Source organism: Xyrauchen texanus, chromosome 3, assembly GCF_025860055.1.
Source record: "Xyrauchen texanus isolate HMW12.3.18 chromosome 3, RBS_HiC_50CHRs, whole genome shotgun sequence".
NCBI lineage: Eukaryota > Metazoa > Chordata > Actinopteri > Cypriniformes > Catostomidae > Xyrauchen > Xyrauchen texanus.
Window position 1 is genome coordinate 18,078,165 of NC_068278.1, and position 11,197 is coordinate 18,089,361.

At 36.3% G+C, this 11,197-nt stretch overlaps 3 protein-coding genes across 4 annotated transcripts; 2 read left to right on the forward strand and 1 right to left on the reverse strand.

The window, feature by feature from the left end:
- The first annotated feature begins 70 nt into the window (after positions 1-70).
- Positions 71-2,692, forward strand: ppil3 (peptidylprolyl isomerase (cyclophilin)-like 3). The gene is made up of 6 exons (XM_052105933.1): positions 71-132; positions 332-406; positions 566-659; positions 793-860; positions 1,739-1,857; positions 2,105-2,692. Exons 1-6 carry the CDS (start codon positions 130-132, stop codon positions 2,229-2,231), a joined length of 486 nt encoding a protein of 161 aa, XP_051961893.1. The 5' UTR covers positions 71-129; the 3' UTR covers positions 2,232-2,692.
- Positions 2,693-3,003: 311 nt separating this feature from the next.
- zgc:101858 (uncharacterized protein LOC449555 homolog) lies at positions 3,004-7,125 on the forward strand. The gene is made up of 8 exons (XM_052105921.1): positions 3,004-3,144; positions 3,263-3,433; positions 3,540-3,718; positions 4,105-4,198; positions 4,862-4,931; positions 5,060-5,096; positions 5,186-5,249; positions 5,363-7,125. The coding sequence occupies exons 1-8, from the start codon at positions 3,121-3,123 to the stop codon at positions 5,519-5,521; spliced, it is 798 nt and encodes a 265-aa protein (XP_051961881.1). The 5' UTR covers positions 3,004-3,120; the 3' UTR covers positions 5,522-7,125.
- A 908-nt stretch (positions 7,126-8,033) lies between these two features.
- On the reverse strand, positions 8,034-10,574 carry zbtb26 (zinc finger and BTB domain containing 26). Of its 2 annotated transcripts, none has more exons than XM_052105905.1 (2): positions 10,470-10,574; positions 8,034-10,135 (listed from the first exon to the last, which is right to left on the reverse strand). In XM_052105905.1, the coding sequence occupies exon 2, from the start codon at positions 10,127-10,129 to the stop codon at positions 8,897-8,899; it is 1,233 nt and encodes a 410-aa protein (XP_051961865.1). In that variant the 5' UTR covers positions 10,130-10,135; positions 10,470-10,574; the 3' UTR covers positions 8,034-8,896. The 2 variants fall into 2 exon arrangements, with proteins under 2 accessions (XP_051961865.1, XP_051961870.1); XM_052105910.1 differs by lacking the exon at positions 10,470-10,574 and adding an exon at positions 10,321-10,460.
- Between the last annotated feature and the right edge of the window lie 623 nt (positions 10,575-11,197).

Here is an 11,197-nt window from a genome sequence, read left to right on the forward strand (position 1 = left end):
TAGTTTACCGCATGTAGACGAAGAGGAACCAATGCTTTGAGCCCAATATTCATCGGACATTTTTGACTGTGAAACACACACGCAGTAGGCTGTTAGAACGCATGTCATTTTTGCCCAAACCGTCAGAACATGGTAAGAATTTATTTTCGCTTCTCTGCTGAATGCTGAACAGTGTGTGATTTATATTCCAGTTTTATCTTGTGAGCATGTAACGATTGAACTGGTTGTATATCGTATTGTAGAGACCGCTTGCTCACAACATAGCCATTTGAAATTATGTGGATAGTCTGCAAAACTATAACATTTGTATATCTCTTTCATTTTCTCTTAGGCTGTCACGCTGCACACAGATCTTGGTGATTTAAAAATAGAATTGTTTTGCGAGAAATCCCCGAAAAGCTGTGAAGTAAGACGTGCATTATAATGTTTGCATGCTTGCTGTAAATCGTTATTCTATGTTTATACTCTTTAAACTATACCATACTAATGTTTTCAACCTGTCGTTGTCGTTTAAATAAGCGATACAATATAATCATACATTCATTATGATTTGTATTCCCTCCAGAATTTTATTGCATTGTGTGCTAGTGGATTTTACAATGGATGTATTTTTCATCGAAATATAAAGGGCTTTATGGTTCAGGCTGGTGACCCAACAGGTAAGTGATATTTAACTGTTCCTACTCAGTCATACAACTTTTTAATTAGTTTTTACATTATACAGTTTTGTTACTTTTTTCTTTTCTTTTTTTCTCCATGGTTAAAAAAAATATATACTGTTGTTTTCCCCAGGCACAGGCAAAGGAGGCACCAGCATTTGGGGAAAACATTTTGACGATGAATTCAGTGAACATCTTAAAGTATGTATTGATGTTATACATGGGTATTTTCAGGTTATTTTGTAGTCAAGTACTCTAACCCACAAAAAACTAGTAATCGACGTCTCGTAAAAAAATAACAAGTGACGCGTGAAATTTGTATTTATTCACAAATGTTACCGAGACAGATTTCAAAATTAGGTAACTTCAACAAAGTATGCTTTTCTTTTGGGGGAAAAAATGAAATGAACATTAAGCATTAATAATAAATATATATTTAAAATTAAAAATAAACGTAGAAACCAAAGCTGATGTCATTAGGGTAATGCACATATATAAAATAAAATAATAATTTCACATGTTATTATTTAGAAAAACAAGTGGTGAAAGTTGGCTTTTATAAAATGCACTCTGCCTGTGTTAAGAGATTTAATGCACATACATCCTGATAAGCTTCCGAGTTTCTCGTACCGCTTCACAGTTTCTTTCAACCATAAAAGCAGGTCCTCGTCCGTTGGTTGGATTACTCATGCACATTCCTAATTGATGTATAGGCTATTGTTAAACTTTTATATATATATATATATATATATATAAGGTTTATGAACTTGAGACTTGTACTAATGGGCTAAATAACTTCCAAATATAAGACTACTTGAAGGTCGTATTTGAAAGTTACTTTTAACTTAAACTGTCTTCAAAAACAGGCTAATTTGAGCTGTAGCTTCTGCCTCTGTTTGATGATGTGTGTTGAAAAATCAAAGCAATCTATATTGGAATTGAAAACATCTTATTAATCATGTGCCAAATGTAGCATATTACCAAAATCCTCATTTCTGTACAAGCATGACTTTCTCCATAAAATGTTTCAACTGTCTTGAATCTTCCCATTTAACCGTTTTAATGTTTGTCTTCTGTAGCACAATGTGCGGGGAGTAGTTTCCATGGCAAATAATGGACCAAACACAAATGCTTCACAGTTCTTCTTCACATATGCAAAACAGCCTCACCTGGACATGAAGTACACTGTTTTTGGAAAGTACGTTATGTTAATGATCTGTGCTTAATGCCAACTGTCCAGTCTGATTTATTTCAGTCAGCCTTGAAGAATTGTCATATTTGACCAATTTGTGCATTATTTTTGGTTTTGCTTTTATGTGATTTGATAATTTAAAAGACTAACCCTTAAAGTTGCTCATATGAATTGAATAATGCTGTTATAATTGTATTGATTGTGTTCTGTTGAAATGAAATGCAATTCATTACCAACTCTTTCTCTATTACAGGATTATAGATGGACTAGAGACTCTGGATGAACTAGAGAAACTCCCTGTCAATGAAAAGACATTTCGTCCTCTAAATGATGTCCATATTAAGGATACTACCATCCATGCCAACCCATTTGCTGGCTAACTGATTTTGTTGTGTAGCATTAATGACGCATAATGCCTTCTACTGTACATATATATTTTTGTGATGTTATTTTACCATTTCATGGTACTTCATTCATTCATTTTTATACATAAATCTCAGTTTTGAAGACCCACAGCAACTTTTCCACCATCAGACTCTTCTTGTGTGACATTCCATACCGATTTTAGGCTCTTTGGCATGGTTACAGTTTACTTCTCGTGAGTAGCCATCTTTCAAATTTTTCTGTGTATGGATAAATAACCATTCTGAAAAATGTGGGCAGCAAACAGTTTGTAAGCGTACCGAACATTTCTCAATTGGAAATGCTACTTCGGCAGATATTGACTGTACTCTGAACAGTTTGTCCCGATGGCAAAAAGGACCACCACATACATATTCTTAAACTTTGTTTTATTTTTAATGCCTAAACATATTTTACAAAAAATATCTCCTCCTTTGACATATAAATATTTTCTCTAAATATTATTGGTTTCAGTGTCACCTGCCTTTAACTACAGTTTGCTCGGGTTTTTTATGAACTATTTTGAAGTACAATGAATGAGGACTTCAATTTTGAAATTATTTGATTCCAAATGTCCCGGAAATATAGGTAAACAAAAGTATAATAAATAAAATATTTTCCCAGATAAGGTATTGGCCCAGGATAAAGGTGCAGATATTTACACTCATTCATGAAAAACGTTTGAACAATGCAACTGATTTGATTGTCGTGTTCTTCGATGTAGTCGATGGGTTGGAATTGTCATTACGCAGCATTTCCAATCGTACGCAGTGACGTAACTTGCACATGTCGCAGTGACGTAACTTGCACATGTGAGCGTGAGGAAATATAAAACTCGAGGAGCATCGATTGAATATCAGACTCGCAATGGCAACTGCAGATGCTTTCAAAGTAGGTTGTTACAAATACTGAACTTCAAAATTATAGAGTGAAACCGTAAATCAGCCACTTACACTGATAAACTGTTTGCTTTCGAATGGTACAACAAACTGATGATTTTGCGTTTTAGGTCGGCTCATTGAAGGACAAAGTCACACTGATCACAGGCGCGAGTTCGGGAATAGGAGCTGGCACAGCGATTCTGTTCGCTAAACTGGGTGCCAGGCTGGCACTGAATGGACGCGATGTGGAGAATCTCACCAAAGTTGCAAAAGAGTGTGAAGAATGTGGGGCAGTTAAAGTAAAGCAAATAAAATAACTGTTCAAACTGTCAAAAAAGTATTTTCCTTGCTTAAAAAAAAACCATAATCTATATCCTCCTCGTGGCTCCTCTTCAATTTCTTTAGCCTTTACTAGTGCCAGGAGACTTGACAGACGAGCACACGGTGAAGAGGACCGTTGAAGAGACCATTGCTCACTTTGGAAAGCTGGATGTCCTCATCAACAGTGCAGGAATCCTCGCCATGGGCAGCATAGAGACAACTGATATGGCCCAGTACGATAAGGTCATGTCAGTTAATGTCAGGTAACTGCTTAATTATTAGGGTGTTAATTAGCCTGTGTACAGTAGATAATTATATAAAGATTTAGGACTTTCACTCTTTAGAGCTTAATTATGTCATTTCTGCTCAGCCAAACCAAAAAAAAAAAAAACAGCTTTCTGAAAACGCACGGTACTACTGTTGGTCAAACAAAGGTTAGCCCTTCCCCCAACTCACGCCATTGGTTGATTTAGGTCGTAAAAAAAAGAATGTTTAATAGCTACAGAAACACGGTTACACTTACAGTTTTTAAGAAAATTAACCTAAGCTGTCTCTGCATATTATGCTTGGATAGGAGAAAGTACTTTTACACAGAAAAAGTTGCATACTTCATCTTTAAGGACAACGATTTGTATTAAATTTTTTTCAGATCAGTATATCATCTGACTCACCTATGTGTGCCACATCTCATCAAAGCTAAAGGATCGATTGTGAATGTGTCCAGTGTGAACGGGCAACGATCAGTGAGTTTCATCAATTTATACATGAGGACCAAATGAGCCATGAACCATCTATACTGTATACAGAGTGGCCAGTATAGATGAGTGATTCTCACGAAACCTGTCAAGCAAATGTCCTGATCATTTTTAACCCAATATCGATATAAAAATATGAAACTTTACTAACAGAAAATAAAGCCTACTATTTGTTTTAGATTTTTGCATTGTTACATTATTTTCAGGACACTAAAGGACATTTACCCCCCTCCCCAATTCTCATTACCGTAAAGCGTTTTTTTTTTTTGTCTAATATTGCCACTGTTTTCAATGATGATTTTCATTACCATAACACAAAAAAGTTGCTGTTGTACAATTCTTTTTAGAATTAAAATCTGCAAATATGAAAGGCAGTACCAAAGGAGTACTACTATTTTTCACATTGTGGAAATGGGAATATCAAATTGACCATCTTATTTGCATTGCGGTAATAATATTTGGGGGTAAAATGTGTGTAACTGTCATGAAAATAATGTCTTGATGTATAAAATCTTAATCGTCATTTAAATAAATGTAATTTTCTTGATTTTGGAGTAAAATCGGACCAAGACATTTTCTTGACAGGTGTCATATGTCTGTGTTGTTGGCTTTGTTTTATCTGCATACACATGATTTTTCTATCTGTTATAGTTTCCTGGTGTACTTGCCTATTGTATGTCCAAATCAGCAATTGACCAGTTCACATGCTGTGTCGCTCTTGGTAAGGTGGCATCTCTAGAACCTACATTTTATTTTACTAGTTGTAATTAATTGATAGAACAAATTCTGACCCTCTGCCTTGGGAAATGTGATGGTATTCATTTCCTCTCCTCATCATTTTGATTTTAGAGTTAGCGTCAAAGCAAGTACGTGTCAACTCAGTATGGTAAGTTTATTTTTGTTATGTTGTTTTACATAGCCTAAAGCTACTTATTAATGTGATATGAAATTACCTAAAATGACTTGTCTTTACAGTCCAGGGGTAATTATTACAGAAGTTCACAAGCGTGCAGGACTGGATGATGACCAGTATACTCAGGTACTGAATGAATATATCATTTTTTGTCTAACTCTTTATTACTCTATGATGCATGTTTAACAGTAGAAGAGATACCACAAAAATAACTCTGTGTTCTCTCTGCATTGCTCCAGTTCCTTGAGAAGTGCAAGGTGACTCATGCTCTCGGCAGACCGGGTGAAGTTGAGGAAGTAGCTCAAGCTATTGCCTTCTTGGCATCCGATGCTGCAACCTTTATAACAGGTGTCAACCTTCCAGTGGACGGAGGTCGACATGCTATGTGTCCACGGTAGCGCTCTGCCACCATGCCACAGTTGTCATAGAATTGTAAAGGGGTCAATTCAGTCAAGTGGTCCAATAATTGTAAAGTTTTTTGCTTGACCATTTTGTTATTTTCCTCATTGTTTTTTGTGATTTACCTCTGGTATTGCAGTTATCCAGTTTTTCTATTTTACTTGATTTATGTAAAATAAATGGCCATGATGGCCATCTTTGTGTCATGGCACATGACACATTTTGGTTACATAGTTGTTTACAGAAACCTTAATATCTCTGCTCAGGATGGTTTGATCTTTAGAGCACATTACAAGGTGCATGTACATATATAAACATTTTGCACATTCTTGTTTTTTAGACTTGGAACAGACTTTAGACTTAGTCCAATTGTAATGCTCAAAGTTTTACTTTTAGGGTCAATTTATTAGGGAAGTTTATTTTTTTTATGGGGTACCTAGGTAAGTAAAGGATGCATGCAGAACATTTCAGGTTTGAGACTTGTCTTATTTATTATTTATTGGGGCGAGAATGTGCCATTTTTTTAAATTCCCCTCACTTTCGGGTTGAATATCTCTGGTGTGGGACCAGATTGGAACCTGACATTTTCACAGAAATATGTCCTCAATAGTAACATTATGCTGTAAAATACTGAGTTTGAGATTCCACTGGTTACAGAGCTTGGGCTAGTAGACATCTGAGGAAAAGCCTACTTTATTCATGCATTTTGAGAAATGAACAGATGTAATATAAGCATAACAAAAATGAACAGTATTTTACATGTTTACGTGTACATGTTTTATTAGAAGCTGTGAAATTTCCTCACTCAGTCTTTCTGAAATGTTGTGGGAACGTCCAGTGACGGTAGTCAATTCGGCAGGTGTCATTTTCTGAGAACACTGTTCATGGGAATCCACACTTTGTCCTCAGTAGACATTTTGAATGATTTTCTTGGTCCAGGTGGGTGGAAGAATTTGATAAAAACATCACTGTTTTTCCACACTGATGTCCTCAACCGATGGTGTGTCTTTAACACATTGAGTTTCTCAGCCAGAGAAACAGAATTCATTCAGAGGGAAAATGACAGTGATCATATCTGCTCTGTCAATCATAACCCACCCACCGCTTAAAGGTGATGTTAACAGGTAGTTTATCATCTTTAGCTGACTCTTCAAGCATCTGCAGTAAGGCCTCTATACCTCGACACTGATGTTAAGCATACAGACTAGAAGTTCCAGCAGGTCCTTGTAGTCCACTTTTAGCTTTGCTGACTCAACCATCAGCATGATGTTGTGTGCAGACACGTACAGTGTGAGTTCCAGATGCTCCTCCCAGCACACACAATTTTGATCTCCTTATTTTTAACTGGGTGCTGATTTTTAAACTCCACATACAGTTCATTAAGGTCACTTAAAACTGAACAATTTTGTTAATTAACTTTTTGAAGAACCCTGCTTCACTGTTGCCAATATCAAAAGTAGTAACATTTTAGATCTCATTGGTGTATATATATTAGTCATAAACATAATTACTTTACATGTTCATATCTCAAAATGCATGAATAAAGTAGTCTTTTCCCCAGATTTCTACTAGCCTTAGCTGTGTAACCTGTGGAGTCTCAAATCAATGCATTACAGCAGAATGCTACTATAGAGGACTTATTTTTGTGAAAATTGCAGGTTCCAATCTGGTCCCTCACAATAGATATTCAACCCGAAAGTGAGGGGAATTTGTTTTTTTTAAATGGCACTTTCTCGCCCCCATAAAAAATAAATAAGACAAGTCTCAAACCTTATATGTTCTGCATTCACGCTGTACCTAGGTACCCCCTAATAAAACAAGACTGCGACTCGAACACTTCCCATTATAAATTGACCCTAAAAGTGAAACTTTGAGCAATCTTGAGCATTACAATATGACATGTGTTCTAAGTCTAAAAAACAAGAAATGTGAAAATATATATATATTTTTTTTTTTTGTTTCAAGGAGCTAGCACCATCCTGAGCCGAGATATTAGTTGAGTATAACAGTTGAATAACCGAAATTTGTCATGTGCCATGACACAAAGATGGCCCCGGGGTTAAGCCAATTAAAATAAATAAATATAACTTGTGGTTTTGCAATACCAATAAATGGACAATCACTAAAAAATAAAATTACAAAAATGGTCAAGCAACCTGTATTGGACCACTTGAGATAGACTACCCCAAAGAAATAAACATTGTTGGACCCAGTCTTGACATTTGAATGCTTTAATCTGCATTATACTATGAATATACTGCCATTGGTGTATGGGTATACTGTGTCCCAATCACCCATTCACAAAGCGCTTTGGTAACCTCGAAGGTTAAAAAAAGCACTATATAAGTGCAGACCATTTACTGGCTTGCTGTCCTCCTTTTTTCATGCATATATCAATATAATAATTTAGTTTCCAACACCCACAGGAATGCACATTTAATTCAGTATCTGAGTTTATTAATTAATAAATCACAACACTTCTCGAAGTTATCGCATGTTTACACTGATGAAAGTATGACAACATTCAGTATAGACAAAGAGTTACACATAGTGTCCAAATATAGCTTGTGTTTCCAAATGAGTAAAGTAGAAGTAATAAATCAGCACTCATTCAAATAGCTAGCATTACACTGTTGACTTGGTCAAAAACAAAATATGGTCTGGTAGATATACTGTAACAGTACATTGTAATCTTTACAAAAGATATGACCCGGTGAAATAATGCCACAACAGCATTCAATACTACATCGTTTTTTTCTCCCTTTGACTGAAATGTGAAAAAATGGCAATAAACCTGCCTTTGAATACAAACATACTGATCAATTAGCACACAAGTGATATTGATCAATTTTGAATACACTTATTAGTAATTAGGGCTGCATGAGTAATCAAATAATTAATTGAGATTACAATTACAGCTGCCACAATTAACTGTTAATCATGAGAAGTTTCGATTTAATCACTCTTTGTTGCATCTATTTAATGTGTGTTTTTGAAGAAGTAGAGCATTTTAACCAGTCAAAAACAAGTCTGTTGTTTGTTTTCTGTGTATAATTGAAATTAGTTAAAAATCAATTTGTTTTTCATCCTACTGATAAAACAGCTAAAAAGTCATTCAGAAACAGTTCCCTGCTTGTTTTGGAAGTGTAGCCTACACAAGTAAATATGGCATTTGTTTGATCCACGTATTTTAATGTAAATCGTATTAATCAAAATTAATCGCAATTACAATATTAAGGGAAATCATTCATAATTATGATTTGTGTCATAATTGTGCCACCCTACTAGTAATATGTATTCACAGAATTACCTGTATCTCAAAAGACATGTATCTTGTGTATATGAATATAATAGTTTTATATTGGTCTATTAATTTATAGCCCTTCCAGCAAACTCCCTTCATTAGCATTGTCAAAACTGTTCTTGCCATGGATCTGCTTCAGGTGTTTGCGGAGAACTGGTTTATGTGCAAACACCATGTCACAGTAATTACAACGGTGTGGTTTGTCCCCACTGTGAAGATTCAAATGGTCCAGCAGTGAGCACTTCTGAGTGAAAGTCTTTCCACATATTTTACATTGGAAGGGCTTGATGCCAGCATGAACACGCATGTGCCGGTGCAGGTTTCCTTTCTGAGTAAACGTCTTTCCACACAAGAGGCACATAAACAACTTGTGCATCTTCAAGTGATTGGCATAGTTTTCCAGTTGACGGAACACACGGGCACATTTCGGGCACTGGTGGTACCACTGCATACCTTTGTCAACATTCCTGGAGCATCCCCAAAGGTTACCCTTCCCAGACCCACTGGGCCCTGGTGGGGAGTGGGAATATTCAGCCGCAGGGTTAACCGAAATCTCAGTGGAGCGGGTTTCCACTGTGGAGTTTATCAGGGAGTGTTGTGGCTCTGGTGTGCGAAGTGTTGGAGAACGAGTCGAGCGAGTCTGGAAGTTATCAGTGATGCCTTGCATTCGGTTATTATCTATTGCCTCCACCTTAACAATGCTAATGGGACTGTCTTCTCTGCTCCTGTGCTGAGAGTTTCTGAACATTGGTGGAGATTTTGGCTCTATGATCACATCATCATCCTCCAAGTCATCTTCCCCATCATTGTCCACCTCGTCATCTTCATCACACAGTGTCTCCACAACAGGTGGGGCACGCTGTGCGTTAAAATCCGATGGCTGCCGAGATGATCCACGCTCATCTTTGACCTCATGAGGTTTAATGAATTTATTTAGAGCTTCGGTGCACTGCTCTACAATATGACCCATCTGTAGGAAGCTAGCAACAGTTAAATAGTGTACTAATTCCAGCTCAGGAAACTCAAGTGTCCCAGTGTAGCAGGAGAGAAGAAGTCTCTGTCCAACATCTGCATCCTGCTGTGTAGATATTTGTACTTCCTGTGAGTCCTGAAGGAAAAACTGGTCTCGAAGGAATGGGGAACCAGCAGCAAATACCACTTTGTGTCCAGGCACTTCTAAGTCATTGATGCGGACGATTACATCGCAGAAACGTCGGTCTCTACGAAGAACATCCATCTTTTGGAGCATGGAGTCCCCGAACGTTGGAAAGTTAAATTGTAGGATTACCCCGTCCTGGGCCATTGTACACTGCAAATAAGCGGAATGCACAATTTAATACAAGTAACACATTTTCACATTTATAACTGAAAGGTTATTCCATCAAATCGGTCTCGTTATGTTATTTCGTTTTTTACCACACGTATTTAACGTAACGGCCTATCAGACATGTAAATGTTTTGTTATTGAATATGAATAATAAGATGCTGGCTTACATTATCTGAAAATACGAGCGGTTTAAGTTGTCACGATGATGTTAGTAAAGGCCTGGAAACACTATAAACAGTGGATGAATAGCGGAGAATTTACAAAGTAGGAACAATCGCAAGACCGAGGTAAATATAGATATATTTAATATAAATACCTGTTTTTTTTTTTTTTTCTCAGTCAGGGCGTTTTGAAATACGTTGTCCTCCAGGAGATGAAACGCCTGTGTTTTTAAAATGTGGCTTGAGGCGGAAAAGGATGTGCTGGAGCCAGAAGAGCTTTATGATTGGTTGGCGAAATTTAAAGAGGCAGGACACAATTACAGGTGACTCGATGTAGTTTTATTTATGTTGCGCCTCCCAAAAAACTAAGGTGGCTGCACACAGATATTACACATTCCTCGACGGGGCGGAAGGATGTAAAAGGGCTTTTATATATATTTATATATATTATTTTTATTTACTGTATATTTTATATAATATATAAGTACTATTCATTGCAAAAAAAATAATTCAAATTACATAATGTTTCACATTGTGAGATAATTGTCATGACAAAAGCGCACATTTCCTTACCAATTGTCATTACCGCAATGCGACATATATTTTTGAAACTATAAAGTAATTATTGGCCTGCATCATAGCAGTAGCCTACTTCCAATTACTGACTTTAATTTTCACTCTAATATAATTTCTGATTTATATTAACACGCACAACAGCTTTTTTATGTGAAGGTTAAATAATCAACATCGAAAAAACTATTGAAATAGTAACTAAAAATAAATTCTGGACGCTTTACCGTTATGAGAATTGGGGGATAAAATGTGTCTTGAAAATAATGACACTATGCAAAACATGAATGGTCCTAAGTGCTTCATTTTATTA

What these genes read in the sequence shown, in the direction of transcription:
- ppil3 (XM_052105933.1), top strand. An exon ending in AATCCCCGAAAAGCTGTGAA is followed by an intron (nt 407 to 565) that starts GTAAGACGTGCA and finishes TATTCCCTCCAG; the next exon opens with AATTTTATTGCATTGTGTGC. An exon ending in AATTCAGTGAACATCTTAAA is followed by an intron (nt 861 to 1,738) that starts GTATGTATTGAT and finishes TGTCTTCTGTAG; the next exon opens with CACAATGTGCGGGGAGTAGT.
- zgc:101858 (XM_052105921.1), top strand. Translation starts at nt 3,121, where the DNA reads ATGGCAACTGCAGATGCTTTCAAA. An exon ending in GTGTGAACGGGCAACGATCA is followed by an intron (nt 4,199 to 4,861) that starts GTGAGTTTCATC and finishes TATCTGTTATAG; the next exon opens with TTTCCTGGTGTACTTGCCTA. An exon ending in CACATGCTGTGTCGCTCTTG is followed by an intron (nt 4,932 to 5,059) that starts GTAAGGTGGCAT and finishes TTTTGATTTTAG; the next exon opens with AGTTAGCGTCAAAGCAAGTA.
- zbtb26 (XM_052105905.1), bottom strand. Translation starts at nt 10,129, where the DNA reads ATGGCCCAGGACGGGGTAATCCTACAATTTAACTTTCCAACGTTCGGG.